Source organism: Phaseolus vulgaris, chromosome 9 (assembly GCF_000499845.2).
Source record: "Phaseolus vulgaris cultivar G19833 chromosome 9, P. vulgaris v2.0, whole genome shotgun sequence".
In the NCBI taxonomy this organism is placed as follows: Eukaryota; Viridiplantae; Streptophyta; class Magnoliopsida; order Fabales; family Fabaceae; genus Phaseolus; species Phaseolus vulgaris.
The window spans coordinates 12,089,581-12,109,430 of record NC_023751.2 but is presented as its reverse complement, the minus strand read 5'-3'; the positions used below and the strand labels follow the sequence as shown (position 1 = coordinate 12,109,430).

Below are 19,850 nucleotides of genomic sequence, written 5' to 3'. Positions count from 1 at the left end.
ATAACACAACTGTCATAGTATCTTGTCATTAATTCCTATTTTTGCACTAATAATAATGAAACAAATTCTCGTTATATGATATTAAAAAACTTAATTTTATTACTCAAATATATATCAATAAATAAACAATCTTAACTAAAAGCAAAAATAAAAAATAAGAAAATATATAAAAGAGAATTAAAATAAAAGTGAGATGATAAAGAAATATCAACAAGATCTACATGCTTCTTCTTCATGCATTAAATAATAAATATAACAATTGTTTGTTAATTGTTAATATGTAATTCTTGAAGGGAACACAAACAAAATCATCGGTCACGTGTTCCTTTCAGGTTTAAGTTGTTTTTGAGATTATGGGTTAAGCCAAATGTTATGAAGTGGTCGATGTGACATTTCTAACACCAAATTAAAAAAATATTATTTTTTATAATTAATTTGTTTTTAATCATTATATAAAATAAAATATTGTATTAACGGTTAAAATATTATATGTTACAAACATATAAAGTAATTTTTTTATGGTGGATATAATTTTAATATAAAAAATAAAATTTTTATGATGATTAAAAGTAAGTTAATATGAACTTTTTATAACAGTTGTAAAATTTACATAAAAAAAAGTTTAAGCGAATAACTAAATTTGCACTAAACCTAAAATCAGAACCACCAAATTTTTTCCATTTTCCAACACAGGCTATGGACTCCACACATCAATTAAAATATTATTATTTTCTTCGGATAGACAATTGTATCCTGCACATCAAATTTCCGGTTGTTAAACTAATTTATTTGTAATAAATAATAGAAGGGTAATGAAAGTCGTGGGAAAATGTGAGAATAGAATCCGAGTCAGTGAGATTGAAAGAAGAGGGAGAGAATTGAAGAGGTGGCAATGGCTAGCTTCTTCAGTCACTCATTTTTTGTACTTTTTTCCATTGCTTACGCGCAACAGTCCTCCATCTTTTATCACGCTTTAAACCACCGCAAGCTTGATCTCTCTATCCTCTTAGCCACCCTCACTTCTGGCACCTATAACTCATAATAACTAGTAACAAAAAAAACAAAACTGGTTCATATTTGCTTCTCTGCATGAGTTTGTAATTTTACTATCTGCACTAGTGACATGTGTATGTTATCTGGGACAAACTTCACTCTTCTCCTATATTTAGTACAAAAAGAGGAAGTGAAACGAACGTAAATATCATTAGTGACAATAACATTATGGGATAAAATAGTTAAAAGTGGTGTTTTATACATGTTGCTGCACTAAGGTGAGAAAATAAACATGTTAATTAGGTGCTTAACAAGGTCTTCAAGTTATCTGCGTATATACACACACTGCCACTATCTTAGCTCTGTGGCGTCACCTTTTATAAATGGCCAGACACAGACAAAATTCATCTCCATCATTTCTTCCTCTTTTTCTCTTGTTTTCTTCTCTTTTCACCGCTTTTGTCTCCAGATGTATTCCACATGGGTTAACGTGTGGCTCGGTTATTCAATCCTCTTTCATTCATTTTTATGAGGGGTTGATTATTTCCTTTTTCCTGTATATTTATAGGCTTTCTAAGGTGGTGTGAGAAGGGTGAAACATGGGGAGAGTGAAGCTTCAGATCAAGAAGATTGAGAACACCACAAACAGGCAAGTCACTTTCTCCAAGAGGAGGAATGGACTCATCAAGAAAGCTTACGAACTTTCTGTTCTTTGTGGTGTTGATGTGGCTCTCATCATGTTTTCCCCATCTGGAAGACCCAGTTTCTTTTCTGGCAACAAAAGGTTTGCTCATTTCTATCTAACCCTAGTTTTTTTTTTCAAGGTCAAAACTAATTCATAAATTATTGGACAATCGTAAATTTAAAATGAGTTAAATTTACAAGATCAATTACGGGATAATAAGGTGTCTTTGTAAAATGAAATTTATAATATATTTTAATTTAACTATGCGTATATATTACAATTTTTTATATGTTAAAAATTTCTTCTTCATTTGGTGGAGTTGAATATAATAAGTTGATATAGAAAATAATTCGTTCCTTGATTTTATCTATTCTATTTTAAAACTTTGATCTTCATTTGAAAATCTAATGACTTGTTTTTCTTTTTAAATATATATTTTAAAGCATTGAAGAAATTCTAGAACGATATGTTAACCTTCAGAGTGGTGAACACGGAAGGTAAGAACCTCTCATCAAACTTCGAGATAATTTGTGTTGATGTTTCTTAAATATTTTAGAATCTATCCGGATACAGAAAATTGTAAGAATTTTTTAGAGTTTTGACAAAAATAGCTTCTCTGTTAAAAAATACTTTTATTTTTATATTTTTAGTTTGTTACTAAACTTACTCTTAATCATGTTTAACTTGTTTTTGACATGATGTATGTATAACTTATTATGCTTAATTAATATACTTGATTTAATTAATGTTGCAACCTTTGATGTATCGTGAATGTGCTCTTGTACGCTGTCGTGAAACTCCAAAGGATGCATAACCAAGAGGTAAATGAATTTAATTAGTCTTGCATCACATAAAGTTTTGAACATGACATCGATTTTAGAAGTTTTTGGAATATTATTCTGAAAATACAATTTGCCATTGTGTTGTAGCACGTTCAGAAGTTGCTTGGTAAGTTGAAAGATGAAGCTGATAAAACAGGTCAAGTCCCTAGGTATTTTTTTTATTTCTATTCTATATAGCTACTGTTTATTTTGTTTGTTATTAAACTTTTACAATAAATTTGAATACAATCTGCATTTGATTACTTACAATTTTATCGTGTTGCAATGCAGCCCAATGACTTCATCAGTTTCCCAAATTGAGGTATTTGGTCAACAAATTAGCATTAAATATAATCTTTTTTCCAACTTCAAAGGTGCTATATATGTGCTTGACTGATATGCGACCTTCAGGAGGTTCGAAGAGAAATTTTTACTTGCAAGTCTCAATTGAAAGAGATGGAAGAACGACTAAGGTAGATTCCTTTGACTTTGTCATTGCTTACAATTTATCAACAATTAAACCTAAACCAAAACCAAAACCAAATTCTGGTATGTTGACGAGGGAATTAATGTAGCATGCTGACCATTGTTTCACTGTTTTTTAGGATATTTGAAGGTGATCCTTCCGAGATCACAACGCTGAGAGAGGCTGAATATCGTGAATATGTCCTTCGTCAAACTCTCAAACAAGTGCAATTACGAAAGGTTAGTCTATTTGCTTAAGCACAGTCAATTACTTGCAGCCACAAATATATTTAGTACTGCTATTTTTTTAAGTACATCATACTAATTAAATAATGAGTTAATCTTTTGAAATGTCTTCAAATTAAAAGACAAATTATTGTTCGTCTTGCAGTGTGTTTTGGAGGAGAATAATTCCGAAGCCTCTCATTCCCCACAGGTACGTAAACATATCATTAAGCTCACATTTCAATAATTAATAACCACCATTCCAGTTTTTTTTTATCAACAAAAATAAATTAATTAAAATGATACACTTAGGAGTGTCCAACGCATGTACAAAAATCAAAACCAATTACCATAAACATGTAATTGTTAAGAGATAAAACTACTCAACTACCATAAAAACAACCAAGACCACCAAAAAAAGCTTGAAGTTGAGAAAAGCCTTGCATACAAATGATTCCCATAAAAACCACCAAAGCATTCTGAACTGCGTGGAATCCTACTCCAAAAACTCTTGATTTGTAAGTGCACATATTTTTAGGTGCTTCCATGCATGCCTTGTACTTCCCCTTGAGGGTTCCTTGATCCTATATTTACATCTGAATGCCGAAGAGTCTCAAAGGAAGGGGACAAAATTAAGGAGCAGGTTGTATGGCTTCTACTGTCTCATTGAGCCTGCATAACACCTATAGGAGCATACAAACTAGAGACACAAATTTGCCAAAAAACTGAACCAGTAGCAAACTTTCCAGCAATAAATTTGCATCAGCTGCATAAATCTACATGATAACCAGCCTTGCACCTGCAGCACCCTTCTTTATAGCTTTACATAGAACAAAACTCATGCACCAGCATACAGAGAAAACCAACCATCTTCCCCCTGCCCATCACCCTTTATGCGCCAACGTAGGACCTGAAAAGGTGACTAAAACATTCCCAGCTGACCTTTATGCGCCACCACAATTGCAGCTGCAATAACTGGTTTAGAAACGGATATAAAAGCATACTATAAGTTCCAGGACTTCACAAATATGTAGCTATCCGTAGTTATGCAGCAAAAAGCTCTGGCTCAAGTTTTGTTATGCACGTATTCCACCCACAGTGTTGCATTCGTTGCCACACTCTTCTTGAGGCTTTGCCTTTTAACATACCATCATTCCGATGTATTCTTAAATAGTTTAACCAATAAGAAGTTTGTTTGATGTATTTTCATTCTACGTTGGATATGTAAATTCACTTTAATTAATTAGTTAGAGAATTTGGTAATTTACACAAAACCCTAATTAAGTTTAAGCTTCATTTACTATATGTTGGATAATAATAAATTAGTTACTAGACAGTCTGTCACAGGGTTACAGCTTTCAACAATTGTGACCATTTTTTAAAAATTTGGAACTAGGTATACAACATATTTTGATTTCAGCCGTTTATTGGTTACAAATTGTAACTATGATTTTTTATTAGCAAGTAATAATCTAATTATATTATGATGATTAGGTACATGGTGCAAAAAGTGTAGATGTAAATAATTTTGTCACCAGCGCCTCAAAGAACCCAGTAGACTGGTTTCCACATGGAAATCCACATGCTCGAACTCTGAACTTTGAGAATGTTTATGACCCTGCTCCTACCAGGTAATTTTTATTGTCATTAATCCATTTCTCACACTAAATTTTCGTCAAATTAATGTTTATCCCTTTTCTTTGAACTCAGAGATCAACAACCACATAGCATTGCTGGTGTGTTAACACCAACTTCGAGACTTGTGTATTCTGCAAACATGCATCAGAATGATGAAATGAATCCAAGGAATAGTTTAGACGTTGGCATTAATAATACAATACTGTGTCCTCAGTTTGAACAAACTACTCTTATGAATTCGTCATCTTGGGAGCATCTTCATCCTTTGGGTACTTACTGGTGTTAGATAATCTTCTAGTTTTCATTGCCTTTTATTGGCTTTCTATGTGTTTTGTTATTTAGTTTCTCTTAAGGATTGTTTAGACCCTTGCTTTATATATACTCACTCTTTACATTCTTGTAATTTAAGTTAGCTTAAGCAATGCAAACCCTAGTTCTCATTGTTCTAGATAAAATATTTTTGTAATGGACTTTATTTTAATTTGGCCAAATAGCTATAGGAAAAACTTTAATATTGAGATGGGATAGAGAATTTTATCTTAAATTTGAACATATATCGCTTAAAATGTTTTATTGAAATAAAATAATTTATATTTATTAAATTTTAATTATTTAATTGATGTTAATTATTTAAGTTAATATCTTTAGTTAGAAATCTTTTGCCAAGTTATCCGTTGATGTGAGTTGAATTTTTTTCAAAATAACACTGACAAAAATTAATAGTGGTGTCAATAATAAAATAACAATATTGCTGACATCGATAACAAAGTAATCACGACAACATTAACTGAAAAAAATCTAGTTTATATCTATAAAAAAAAAAATCTCCCTAATATTTGGCTAATATCAAATGAGAGATAATAATAATTCATAATATTAATAACAACAAAAATAATCATAATAATTTAAATTAAATAATAATTCCTACTAATATCAACATAAATTAAAAAATAATTATTTAAATAATATCTTGATGCTCAAATCGACAACATTCCAACCTATATAAGATTGAAAAAAAAAATACATTTTTTTTATGAATTTAAAAACACGAAGATTTTGAAATTATTACTTTGTTTTGAAATTTGTTTTTTTTTTAATTTTAAATAATCTAATTACTTTTAGAAAAATTCTAGAATTTTATTTTTTCTAAAAAAAATCTTTTCAGAAAACATATTTTTCATAAAGGATTTCAAATCCTATATATAAAAGATGAATTAGGAATTACTCTCTTAAAATGATAAATATATATTAACACATTATAAATGTTACATCATGTATTGAATGGGAATATTCAAAAACATATCATAAAGGGGATAATCCAGAAAGGTATATTGGGTTCTTTCATAGGCAAAAATAAATTTGATTCGTATATTTATCCGAATTAGTCAATTCAAAATAAGGTCCTAAATTAAAAAATATAAAATACTTTTACAGATTAAGCAATGAAAAATTTGGGAAAATTTTGTTGTCTTTAAAGAAAGTGAGAGAATCAGAGTCACATGATCTAACCTACAAAATCTGTGCAACCAACTTCAACGCATTCTTTGTTATATCTAGAATATATTATCATAACATAGAAATTTATCATTTATTTCAATTCCAAAATGTCTTTTCCAAATAATATTACCTGAAATCGCCATTACACCAATTGCAGCAACCATTAACAGTGTGTTTTGTTTCGAAATTCATATTTTTACACTTACCTACATAGCAAACAAGCGCAGCCACCAACAGCAACCATATACAGAAATAAAAACTTATTCTGATTATAATCGATTATAAGAATAATTTAATTTAGCAATTATCTCAAACACATTTAATATGCCAAAAAACAACTTCAATAAACATTAAAACATGGTTCATTCTTCAAAGAATTCTAAATAGTTCATGCAAATTACTTATCCAATATCATAAATAATTGCTTAAACATAATGTTAGAGTCTTTCTTTTTTAGGCCACCACCACCATCAGATTCAACTTTCAATCTTCCTCATTAGTAAGAACAACTTCTGATCAACTGCAAACTTAACACAATGAGAAGGATGTCCTCTCAGCATCAACTGAAGCCCACCAAATGATGCGTATACCTCCCTGGTGCAAGAAAAAAGAACTCGGTTGGAGAATTGACCAATCTCAAGAATAAAAGCATAAACTCAGAAGGTAGAACTATGAAAGAAAAAATGTGCACCATCATACTGTGATTAGAAAGATGACTCCATTAAGCAAAATGTAAATTATATTCTAATCAAACTCCATGAAATAAGTAGAGAAACATAACGCTTACAAATATGCCGCTAAACTATTTCTCTGCTAACTCAATTTGCATGTAAAGGACGATTTGATTAAACATCAAAGATTCCTAGATGATACTGCTAACGAGAACAAAATGGAGTAAAACACCAATATGGAAAAAATGTACGTACACTTCAAACTGAGGTTTTGAACATTCCTCAATGTTATACAGCCTTCCATGCATGATGTATTCAAACTTGTCTTGAATTGACACAGAGCCATCCTGGAGAAAGATCAATTCAATGTGAAGCCAACATTCACTACTTTTGTGACAAATAGAAATCATTGAATTTAATTTAACAGATACCTTTGACATAAGTAATATAGTAAGTAACGTAATATGATAGGTTCAGCTTGAAACACCCTCCTAAACTTCTCTTTATTTATTGTGACACTAAGAAATCCTTAACCATCTATAATTTGTTTGATCCCATACAGGCACTAGAACTGCTTGTTCCAGTTTCAAAATAAATGCATTTGCAAGAAGATAATCTTAGGGTAACATTCTGAGAGACTTTCAACAGTCATTTTGTGGACCTTTCTCCACAATCAACTACAAAATGACTTATATTTTCAATGTATGTAACACATTAATTCCATTTGACTCTGTGCCTTTTCATTTTGAATCTACATGAACCAGTTCATGTTGTTTAGTTAGCACCATCAGAAAGCACCTCCCCATAATGTGACCGAGTGACAATGAGCCAATTTTCACAAAATATCAGGCACACAACAAAACCTATATTACAGTTGAACTATGTAAAAGGTTTAAATAAATTGTTGAGTAAAGAGAACTATGTTCATATTGTCTAAAACCACAGTAAAGCAGGGAACTGTAAATGAATTAGTTTACCTTAGTATTCAAAACAAGTGAAGGAGACAAAGCCATCAAAAATCTTTCTTTTTCCTTTATAGGATAAATCTCAGTATTTACATCTAGAAGCATGTACATGTCACTCTTCTCACTCCGTGCCACAATCCGAGAAACTGCAAGAAAATACCCAGGAAACTGGCCCTATTAATAAACAGAATAGAGCCATAGTTTCTAATAATCAATTATTCATGTTGAGGCAACTTTCAAGTTAAAAATCATACAGCGCTACTTCAGCCAATATCACATTATCAACTCTATAAGATAGCTTTGCATACACAAGGCAACCATACTATAAAGCAGTTTGATTTTTAAAAAAATTTAAATAAAAATGATACAAAGAAATGAGAGGTGCGCTTACCCTTGTCATACTTTTTACCATCTGGGTCTAGATTCTCAATCATGAAAATATCATCAAAAAGAAGTTCACCCATCTTCTCCTCCTTCAATCCCAATTAGTTTCAGTTATTCGAACTCCAGAGCAGAACAGCAGCCTGACACTGAGCATGTTCAGATTAGCACTAAGAATTTAAAGGAAGAACACTATACTATTTATGCCTAACTGAAATTCTAAATGTATGGACATTAAAGAAACCACAGTAGCACTACTGTGATATCCAAACTCTTGACATCTAAGACACAACATTTCATATGTGATGGCATGATTCATCTAAGGAAAATAGTAAAACATTTCAATAATTACAAATTGATAATTTAATCTTCCAACTTCCACACCAGTATCATAATTAATTCCTAATTACAGTTCTGAAGACAGTGCATTATAGTGTACCATTACTTTCCAGCTTTCTCCTATCTTTGATCTCTTAACAAACAACATATAATGCACTGAAACAACAGTTGTTATTTAGATCCACAACTTCTGAAATTGAAAAAAATTTAGGAATGAGGTTCTTGAATTGTTCTTTTGGAATTCAGATTAGGATTAATGTTCTTACTTGTTTTGATGCACATATTTACAAAAACATAGTAAATTTATCATCTTAGGGTAAGGGCTGACTCATGCATAAGGGCATCAATGGATTCTTACCTAGGATCAAGAAGTGGCAAAAACTCCTGACTTGCATGATCTTATGATCCTACCTTCTCCTACTAAAAAAACTTGTACATATGCATAAAAGCAATATAAATGTAATTTTAAAACAAATGAAAAAAAAGAGTCATAATTGTAATGTCATAGCATAATAGAAAAATTGTATTCATAATAGAAATTTCACAAGCCATAACTCATTTTATACAGGTTGATTATAAAATTCTATTCAGCCTCTGTGGTTCAAAAGAAAATCTATACAAGATAAAATCAAAAGATAGAACAAAGAGTGATTTGTGTGAGACCCACCAAGAATAGGCTTCTTAGAAGAGACGCTATAGGCAGTTCAATGATCTGCGTCCGCTGTTGTGAAGAAAGAGTGTTCCAGTGAAGCAAGATACAGAGATTTTCATCTAAGCTCCTTTTGCTAAAATATGTAATTATTAACTTCAAAATATTTTGTATCTTTAAATTTAAAGTATATTTACCCTTTTCAGTTATTTATTTTATTCTATTCTTTATATATATATATATAGGCAATATATATTTTATTCTATTCTTTTTATATTGTTCACTTAAAATGTGTTTTATCTTTAAATTTATATTTGATTTTAGGTTTAATTACTTTCTAGTTTATTTATTTATTTAATTTAATTTAATCTTTTTATTAATAAAATATTCAATTAAGTCACTTATTTTTAAAAAGTGTGATAATATGTTTTTTTTTTTAATTTTTTGCTCCCTCACTTTCTTATTTATTGGAGTTGACGTGGATTGTTTTATAAAGTTTGATTTTATTTTTTAAATAAATGTAGAAGAAATAAAAAGATAATTAACTCTTACTTTTAATCTTTATAATTTAAAAAATTATATCCATAATCTTTTACCGATATATACTCACATGAATGTTTAGATAGAAAATATATGCATAAAATATTTGATAATAAAAATAAATTGTTACCTGAACAATTGTGTGCATATTTAATCAAGGGACCAAGAAAAGCTTATAAATTATGGACATTGAAAAGGATTTTTAAAATTAATAATTAAAACAAAATTTATTATTAAATGAAAAAATTAAATAATTTAGGTTAGGCGCCGATAAAAAAAACTGAGCTTTTTATTTACACGACTTGGCGGAAAAGAAGCCCGCCTGGCCGGGTTGCGCGCCATAAGAAACTTTTTCACTCTCAATTTTTTTTCACTTTCAATCTAAAACATTCGCCAAACTAAAACTAAATGTTTGAACTTAGAACGAAAGCTAAATCCTCAAAATTTTCAGACACACCAAATTATTTTCATTTTCATTTGAAAACCCGCTCTTTCAATTCTCTACCCATTATATATACATAAACATTATGCCGATCTTTCTTCCTTGCCCACCACCCCCAATCCATCTTCTTCCTTTGATCTCTTCTTTCTCCTTCTTCCAAACTAACAACACTCAAGGAACAAGATGGAGACCCGCGCCGCCGCAGCAAAGAGAAAGGCAACCGCGGCTGTTGCCCCTGTGGTCGTGGTCGAAAAGCCACACCCCAAAAGGCAGCGTGTTGTTTTGGGTGAACTTTCAAATTATCCAAATGCTATTGTCCCCGAAACTCAAAATCAACGCAAAGAAAAACTGCAATGTCGGAAGAATCCAAATTTGAAGAAACCCTCTCCTGCGAATTCCACTCCCCTTTCCTCCCAGATTGTCCAACCTTATGTTTCCGACATCTATGAGTATCTGCATGCAATGGAGGTAATTCTCATTCTTTCTTTGTCAACAAAGTTTTAATTTTTTTTCGAAGCGGGCAACTTGGTCTTGTTGGGGTCTGTCTCAAATTTTAAATATCTGATTTTCAGATGCAGAGGAAGAGGAGACCGATGGTTGATTACATCGAGAAAGTTCAGAGAGAAGTTACTGTAATCATGAGGACAATATTGGTGGATTGGCTAGTAGAGGTAGCTGAAGAGTACAAGCTTCAATCCGACACCCTTCATCTCTCTGTTTCATACATAGACAGGTTTTTATCTGTTAATCCTGTTAGTAAGTCAAGACTTCAGTTACTGGGTATTTCGTCCATGCTCATTGCTGCGTAAGATTTCATTACCTCTTTTAATTAATTTTGCAACAAATGTTCAATTTAAGGTGTTTAGACATAACAATTGCATTCATTTTTTATGCTCAGTAAGTACGAGGAAGTTGACCCACCCCGTGTTAAAGCTTTCTGCAGTATCACTGATAACACATACAATAAGAAAGAGGTAAATACCCTCTTTTATCTCTTATTCTTAGCACAAAATCTTGTTATGATATTTTATTTTTATGTTCTTTGCCCTGCACTTTGACTTACATGATTGATGGTAATATATAGGTTGTAAAGATGGAAGCTGACATACTTAAGTCTCTGAAGTTTGAGATGGGAAATCCTACTGTAAATACCTTTCTAAGGTACGAGATTTATACTCTAAATGTTAGTATGAATATTTAGCTTTTGTTGAAATGAAATTGAGTGTTGTTATTGTTTCAGGAGGTTTGCTGATGTTGCCTCTGATAACCAAAAGGTAAGTTAAACAGATCTATCTATTGTTTTCCATTTTCTTGAAAGCTTTATTGTGTCTTTTGCTAATTATTGTCATGATTTATTGTTTCAGGCTCCAAATTTACTGTTTGAATTTCTGAGCTGCTATCTTGCTGAGCTTAGTTTGATGGACTATGATTGCTTGAGAATTTTGCCTTCTATTGTGGCAGCATCTGCTGTATTTCTTGCCAGATTTATTATCTCTCCTGAAGTTCATCCTTGGGTAAATGTTTTATGTTATACAATTTTTCTTGTACAATAAATTAGTAGTTGGTTTCAAGGCACTCAATGTTGAGAACCTATTGCAGACTTCTTCCTTGTGTGAATGCTCTGGTTATGAAGCATTTGAACTGAAAGAATGTGTCATCATCTTGCATGACTTGTATTTGTCAAGAAAGGCAGCATCCTTCAAAGCTATTAGGGAGAAATACAAGCAGCACAAGGTACTTATCTTTTTCATTTATTTTGTTATAATATATTTCAATTCTGATTTTTACAAATTGAGTGACTTGAAATCTTCTACTGGAACAGTTTAAGTTTGCAGCAAACTTGCCTTCTCCTCCACATGTGCCAAGTCATTACTTTGAAACTCAGTGATGCTCTGGGGATTATCTTCAATTGGAAAAGATGTCACAATTGTGAAGTGTTCTAATCTGATGGAAGCTGTTGTCTTTTAAATCTTGCTGGACATTACATCTATCAACAGTGCGTTTTGTTTGGCCGTTATTTTGATGGATCTTTCTTACAAAATCCATTGGCAAGATTTGTGTCTTTGGATCGCAAGGACACTTGGACAAGGTTAGCTACCAATGTTCAGTCACCTTTCCTGTTGAACTATCATGGCAAATTCTCTTTACAGATATAACAATATGTGAGACTTTTTACCTATATTGTTATCAATGAGGCCTTGAAGAAAAAGACATATACATTCATGATCTGGATAATACTGGACACAGTTGCATGTATATATTATTGTTATAATTTTGGTATAAGATGAAAATTATATAGTTCATTCCAGAGAACTTTTGTTCCTGTGAAGTAGATGGTAATGGACATATCAGCTTGTCTTCATGAGAAAATGTCTCTTGAAGTAAGTCACTTTGTGAAAGAAGGTATTTGAGAATTTTTTTCACATCATTGATCCACATGATGAAAGAGCAATCTCAAGGGAGAGAGTGATTCAACCAATAAAGCACCAACATCTTATGGTGGTTCCAAGCAGAATACCAAGAGATCTAGATTTCGATGTTTCCACTGTAATATTTTTTTTAACAGATTATTAATAGAGTTAATTTTAGATTGATGGAATGACAAATTTAAACCACTTTAAATATGTAAAATGATTAAATTATGCCATTAAAAATAAAGAATCAAACTAAGATAAATAAAAGACAAATCATGATTAGACTAAAACAATAGTAATAATGATAAACAAGAATTATGTTAAATATATATTTAGAAAGGATATTATGCGATTGAATAGTAATGATTTTTTAAATGCTTTCTTTTCTTTCTAAGTTAAATTCTTTTTCAATATATGTTTTTTGAAATAACAATGTAACAACTTCCATGGTTTTAAACATATTTTTTAAAAGGATTTATATTTTTTTCTATATTATATGTATGTGTAATTTTATTTTATGTACTGAGTACCCTAAATTGATTTAAAGGATGGCTAGAAATAATTTAAACTGAGTTTATTAGATTAAAATAGTTAAATAAAATAAGAGTGCAAAAGAAAATGGTGATTAAAATGGGATTGGTGTAAAAAAATTCTAATTAATTAATTTAATGTCTATAATATTTATATATATATATATATATATATATATCATGATAAAAAAGGAGAAGAAAAAAAAATTAAAATCTTGATAAAAAATTATATACTTAAGAATTGAACACTTCTCAAGAATATATATATATCCTTTCAAATCTATCAAGAAATAAGTTGACAGAGTAATGATCCTCAAAATTTTCTTTAAATTTAAAGAGTATGCATAAGAGATAATATTGTAGAAACATATTTTTATAAAAAATAAAATTCTTTCTATAATAGATTTAAAATTATATTTTTGACATACATAATTAAATAACTTTAAATATTTGCTCTTATCTTATTATTTAGACCAACTATAAGAAAAAGTAACAAGCTAAATTATAATTCAGATATTTTTACTTCCTAGTCTAATAATATTCCTAATGTTGTAAAAAGATGTGTCTAATTACATTTATAAAAAAATTCAAGAATTTAGTATAAATGTATTTTGATTTACAGTAGGAAAAGATGTGGTAGTGAATGATAGTTTGTTAGAAATAAAATAAAATATATGTAACATCAATTTCTTATGATATGATAAGAACAATATGCCTTTTTTACAAACATATAATGAATATACAGGAAAATATGATGAAAGTATATGATGTTATTATAAATATATTAAAATTGTGTAATTAGATTTATATTTTATTATAGCAAAATTAAAAAAAAATTATCATTCACTTTAAAAGGAAAAAAAAATTAAGTAATAAAAACAAATAATAAAATGAATACAAAAATAAAGTCTATATATGCTCATATTTAGTCCTTGAATTACTAACTTATATAGCTTTCTAAGCAATGTAAATTTTTTTAGAGAAATTTCCAAAGTAACAAATCATGTTATAAAGTTTCTTTTCAACTTTACTAAAAAAAATCTATTTGATTGGTTTCTCAACATCAACAATATAAGAATTAAATGGATTGGTACTTTCCAACTATTTATACATGTTTAATAGAGATCATTTACTGTTAGTGTTTATTAAAGCAAAAGTTGACTTTTAGTTTTTGTTCTCAACAATAATTATTGTTTCTCAAGAAACATTTATTCAGCTATAATTTGGATTCTTTCAATAAAACTCAAAACAAAAATAATACTTAAAATACCTTATTGTTTAATTATTACAAGTAGATTTAACACTATACTATCTTAATATATCCATTCATACTTTGATCTATTTTTGTTTACAGTATACAAAGTTTACTCTAATAATATTTGTTAAGTAATTAACAAGAAGAAAACTTTCCATTCATGACAATTTTATAATAAACACTAAACTCTTTCTGACGTGCACACATGGACATACAATTTGATACATTTTTATAATTTATTAAATATAATATATATTATTTACTGTTTAAAATGTGTTTAATTAATAAAAAAATAATTAGGATTCTTAAATGGTGGAATTCACAGTAAGTATTTGTAAATTTTAATCCTCAATTATTTAAAAGTAGTTAACACCATTACAATTTTCAAGATTTCATTCATTAAAGTTTAAATTGTATTAAAGTAATGAAACAACATTTGTTAACACTGTTTTGATTTTTTTTCTTATTTAATATTAATATTATTAAAAATATTAATACAATATAAAATTACATACAGTACAATACTATTATATATATATATATATATAATAAATCATTTAAATAAGTTAGTTTTAATTTAACCGGGAGTTTGAAAAGTGGCGGGCCTTCCCCCGCCATGGGAAAACAAATCTTTCAACTCTAAACAAATAAAACATCTGAATTTGGAACCAAACCCAAATCCTGAAATTTTCATTTTCATTTTCATTTTCATTTCAAAAAACCGCTCTTTGTCTTCTCTACTCATCATACAAACTTATGCTAACTCATCCCTCTCTAGTTATTTTTTCTTCCATTTCTTTGTTTTTTGACAATCTTTTTCAAATTAACAACACGCAAGAAAGAAGATGGAGACTCGGGCTGCGGCAAAGAGAAAGAAGGAAAGTGGTGTGGTGGTGGAAAAGCAGCACCCCAAGAAGCGTAGGGTTGTATTGGGTGAACTCTCCAATTTACCAAACCTTATTGTCCCCAAAACTCAAGATCTGAGCAAACAGAAACGGCAGTGTCTGAAAAATTCCAATATCAAGAAACTATATTCCCTAAATAATACCCTTTCTTCTCTCCAGATTGACCAACAGTATGCTTCCCACATCGATGAGTATCTTCGTGCAATGGAGGTAATTCTGACATTTCAAGGTTGTTGCTTTCTTGAAATTATATAGTGCTTAATTCTTTCACCATTTATCATATTCAGACAAAGAGAAGACCAATGGTTAACTACATGGACAAAGTTCAGTTGGTAGTTACCACAAACATGAGAGAAATATTGGTGGATTGGTTAGTAGATGTTGCTGTTGAGTACAAGCTTCTCTCTGAAACTCTTCATCTCTCTGTGTCATATATAGATAGGTTTTTATCTGTTAGTCCTGTGACCAAATCGAGGCTTCAGTTACTGGGTGTTTCTTCTATGCTCATTGCTTCGTAAGCTTCTGGTTTTAGTTCTGCGAAGATTTTTCTCTTTATTCCATTATCTAGACATGTAGATTCACAATTACATCTTTTCCCCAAATTTGCAGGAAGTACGAGGAAGCTAATCCACCCCGTGTGGAGAAATTTTGCAGCATCACTGATAACACCTATGAAAAGAAAGAGGTAAATGTTATTCTTGTCTTTCCTGCTATTACAATATGTCATTTGTTTGTTTTTCCACTCACTTTGGTTTCCATGGTTATTGGTGGTGACATAGGTTGTAAAGATGGAAACTGAAATACTCCAGTCCCTAAACTTTGAAATGGGCAATCCTACTTCAATCACCTTTCTAAAGTATGAACTTTATACTGAAATGGGAATATCTAACTTCTTTGAAATGAAATTAATTGGACTAAATGGGTATGATTATTGTTTCAGGAGGTGTTTGGGTGTTGCTTCTGTGAATAAAAAAGTATGGGGATCTGCTCTCTCCATTCATCTTAATTATCTTAAAAACTTTGTTTTTGTTGTGTTGTTTTCTAATTTTATTTTATTTTTTAACTGTCAGACACCAAATTTGAAGGTTGAGTTTCTGAGCTTCTACCTTGCTGAGCTAAGTTTGTTGGATTATGATTGCATAAGATTCTTGCCTTCAATTGTGGCAGCATCATCTTTATTTCTTGCCAGTTTTATTATCTCCCCTGAAGTGCATCCTTGGGTGAGTATTTATGTTGTTTCTCATTAAAAGAGGAAAAGTATTACTGTTGTTTCAAGGAACTTGAACTTGAGAACCTATTGCAGACTTCTTCCCTGCGTGAATGGTCAGGTTACAAACCAGCTGAGTTGAAAGTTTGTGTTCTCACTTTGCATGACTTGTATTTTTCAAGAAAGGCAGCATCTTCCCGATCTGTTAGGGATAAATATAAGCAGCACAAGGTAGAACTTTTGCATTTCTTTTTGTTGTAATATACTTTAGTTCTCCTTATGACAAATTGAGCGACAAAAATCTTCTACTTGAACAGTTCAAGTATGTGGCAAACCTGCCGTCTCCTCCACATGTACCAAGTTATTACTTTGAAGATTAGTGATGGAGTGACAATTCCTTGATAAACCTGTTTTGAAGTGCACTATGGCTATTAATGTAGAATCTCGGTATTTGGCAATTAACCTATCTTGATAGGTACATTCTTTGGATCTCTTAAATTTGGTTAATTCTTGCACATTATGGGTTTTTGGTGGAAATGCTTAGCTCTATTTAGCTTTTGTCTTCACCTATAACTAACGATTTCATTGCTTTGAATTGCAGGGATCTTACATTGTATGCTTTGTCGGAGACTGAAGTCCATTACCCAATCATTGATGTGATGATCTTCTTGTACTGCCAAAGACCAAGATATTCAGAACTAAATTAGTGTTGTAACTATTATCAGGGATTAGATCTAGGTTTAGCCTTAGAAATTTAAGTGTAATGTATAGTAGAACTGAGTATGACAAGTAATATATAAGAATAAAGAAATAAATATATTGTTTTAAATCTTAGATTGAAAATTGTGTCTTAATTATATTGTTTGTTCTTAGTTTATTATTATCAATTTTTTGTTAGAAGTATCCAGATTTAGGTCCTATAAATGAATGATGTATCAATTAGCATGAATATCTGAGGGTTGGTTTTATTCTTTTCCAGCATCAGTTTCCCCTGTATAACGAGGATACTATCTTTATAGTTTACAGTGGAATAAACAGTGTTCGATTTTTCTAAATGGTGTTAAAAAAAATCTCAAAATAGTGTAATTTCATTTTATATTTTTTAAAATGGGAAAAAAATTAGTTATATCAAATTTCACTAATTGAATTATATCATTTGGGGGGAAAACAGTCAAAAGTAGTTGATTTTTTTCTCTGCATATGAGTATGGTACATTATTTTGACCAATTAACTCCATAATAACCTAAATACATTAAGTACATCTTGGATTAAATCCTATTGAAATTGTTCATCTATTAAAGTTAAACCTTGTTGCTTTAAGAGGAAGATGAATCTATGTGTTTAGTAGCAGTATAATGGAAGGTTTCTTATAAGTTGGGAGATCAGATGAATGAAAGGAAAGGTGGTCATGGATTGAATTATGTACAATCCAATTTAAATCCAAATATTTGGATCAGATTTATCATTCAAATTCATAGTTTTTATAAAAATAATTTGAAAATCCAAATCCAAATATTTGAATTGAATTTTAAATTCAAATATTTGGATTAGATTTTAAATCTAAATTCATTTTTTTATATAAAAAAGAGTTAATTGTATTTTAAATCAAAATCTATATTTTTTAAAAAAAATAACATAATATTAATATAATAATATGTAAAAGAGTTAAATATTATATAAATATTAAGAAAATATAATAGAATTATAATTTAATAATACCAAAACAAATAAAAATAACATAATATATAAATTCTTAACATTAAAATACACTTACCTATAATACTTTAATTAAATTTTGAAAATATTATATTAATTTATTATATGTAAAATATTGGAGCAAATAAAATTATGAAAAAATATATATAAAACTTGATTGCTCCATGTATGTGTGTGAAAGAGAGCAAATAAAATTTCAAAAAGTGAATAAGAGCTGAGCTGGCGAGGGGCAGGAGAGAGAAAGAGGAAATCCTAAATGAGAAAAAGTATAGAAAGGTAGTTTGGGTAGATGATTAGAGAGACTACATCCAAAAATTTAGATTTTCTAATTTCTAAAATTTGTATAAACAAAATGGAAATCTGATATGAAAATATAATAAAATGTGAATGAAATTAAAAATTGGATTTATATAAATGGATTTTTAATAGATTAGAGCAGTGCAAGAAATGTAGTAATTTAAAAAAATTAGATTTTTTGCCCACCCCTAAATGAAAGTATAATTTGGCAAATAAAATATATTAATTTTGTTTAAACTATCTTTTTAGTTTTGTTTTAAAAATCTTTTAAAAAAATTCATAGTGTTAAGTTAAATAGATTATCGAGAAGGTAAGCCACTTATTTAGGACATAAATAATCCAATTCATTCCCTCTCATGAAATATATGTAATTTTTTTGTAAGGAGACAAAATCAGGATAGGACTTGAAAGGTATATTATAGGAAAAATGTAAGGAATAAAGAGTGAAGTAGCGGTTAGTGGGTTGAAAAGTAGTGGTTAGTGGTCTTTAAATAAAGTGGTTTGTAGTGGTTAATGGTCTTTAAATAAAGACCAACTGGTTTAGTGAAGAGGGTTACGTTTTTTGAATTCAGTTTGGTAGACAAGGAAAGTCCTGTGTAAAAGGAATAATTGTTTCCTTTGTGGATGTTCTGAGTGTAAGGTGTAGAAGCAATAATACAAAGATTAATGAACCGGGATGAGGCCCTAGCACAACTTAAATTTCATTTAAGGAGGGCAAGATCAAATGTCCAATTTTGCCAACCACCATAGAACACCATCTTCAATTAAAGTGGGGATATGGTATATTTTAAAATTAGGCCACATCGACAACTATCGATGCCTAACCGACTACATTCGAAGTTGGCCGCCAAGTACTATGGTCCTTTTCCGGTTGTAGTGGCGGTGGGTCCAGTGACCTTTAAACTTCAACTACCATACACGGCTCGAAAACACTCGGTGTTCCATGTGTCTCAACTATAGTTGGCAGTGGGGTCGTACGAAGTTCAACCCGAGTTGCCTAAAGAGTTACAAGGATCGGCGGGAAATTCTTATCCAATAGAGATCTTGGATAGACGTGAACTATTCATCCAAGGAGTATCCATCCCACAAATCTTAATAAAGTGGAATGAGGGGGATAGGGACACAACGACATGGGAAGATGTGAAGACCATTCAGGAACAATTTTCATAATTTAACCTTGAGGACAAAGTTGCTTTGTCTGAGGGGAGTAATGTT

The 19,850-nt window shown here is 30.2% G+C and overlaps 4 protein-coding genes across 6 annotated transcripts; 3 read left to right on the top strand and 1 right to left on the bottom strand.

Annotated features, from left to right (window-relative positions):
- Positions 1-1,577: 1,577 nt before the first annotated feature.
- LOC137821927 (agamous-like MADS-box protein AGL104) lies at positions 1,578-5,207 on the top strand. Its single transcript, XM_068626735.1, has 10 exons — positions 1,578-1,777; positions 2,122-2,175; positions 2,484-2,499; positions 2,608-2,669; positions 2,791-2,821; positions 2,911-2,972; positions 3,105-3,204; positions 3,356-3,400; positions 4,684-4,820; positions 4,900-5,207. Exons 1-10 carry the CDS (start codon positions 1,593-1,595, stop codon positions 5,111-5,113), a joined length of 906 nt encoding a protein of 301 aa, XP_068482836.1. The 5' UTR covers positions 1,578-1,592; the 3' UTR covers positions 5,114-5,207.
- Positions 5,208-6,649: 1,442 nt separating this feature from the next.
- On the bottom strand, positions 6,650-9,458 carry LOC137821011 (DNA-directed RNA polymerases II, IV and V subunit 8B-like). 3 transcript variants are annotated; one of them, XM_068625399.1, is made up of 6 exons: positions 9,348-9,429; positions 9,039-9,100; positions 8,352-8,490; positions 7,973-8,106; positions 7,251-7,342; positions 6,650-6,918 (listed from the first exon to the last, which is right to left on the bottom strand). In XM_068625399.1, exons 3-6 carry the CDS (start codon positions 8,422-8,424, stop codon positions 6,801-6,803), a joined length of 417 nt encoding a protein of 138 aa, XP_068481500.1. In that variant the 5' UTR covers positions 8,425-8,490; positions 9,039-9,100; positions 9,348-9,429; the 3' UTR covers positions 6,650-6,800. The 3 variants fall into 3 exon arrangements, with proteins under 3 accessions (XP_068481500.1, XP_068481499.1, XP_068481501.1); XM_068625398.1 differs by lacking the exon at positions 9,039-9,100 and having other exon boundaries at positions 9,348-9,458; XM_068625400.1 differs by lacking the exon at positions 9,039-9,100 and having other exon boundaries at positions 8,352-8,484; positions 9,348-9,447.
- A 783-nt stretch (positions 9,459-10,241) lies between these two features.
- On the top strand, positions 10,242-12,926 carry LOC137822094 (cyclin-A3-2-like). Its single transcript, XM_068626998.1, has 8 exons — positions 10,242-10,779; positions 10,884-11,116; positions 11,210-11,285; positions 11,396-11,472; positions 11,552-11,585; positions 11,676-11,825; positions 11,911-12,045; positions 12,134-12,926. The coding sequence occupies exons 1-8, from the start codon at positions 10,495-10,497 to the stop codon at positions 12,197-12,199; spliced, it is 1,056 nt and encodes a 351-aa protein (XP_068483099.1). The 5' UTR covers positions 10,242-10,494; the 3' UTR covers positions 12,200-12,926.
- Positions 12,927-15,186: 2,260 nt separating this feature from the next.
- Positions 15,187-17,465, top strand: LOC137822851 (putative cyclin-A3-1). The gene is made up of 9 exons (XM_068627859.1): positions 15,187-15,625; positions 15,703-15,929; positions 16,025-16,100; positions 16,195-16,271; positions 16,356-16,389; positions 16,486-16,635; positions 16,719-16,853; positions 16,940-17,097; positions 17,224-17,465. Exons 1-8 carry the CDS (start codon positions 15,356-15,358, stop codon positions 17,000-17,002), a joined length of 1,032 nt encoding a protein of 343 aa, XP_068483960.1. The 5' UTR covers positions 15,187-15,355; the 3' UTR covers positions 17,003-17,097; positions 17,224-17,465.
- The last annotated feature ends 2,385 nt before the right edge of the window (positions 17,466-19,850 follow it).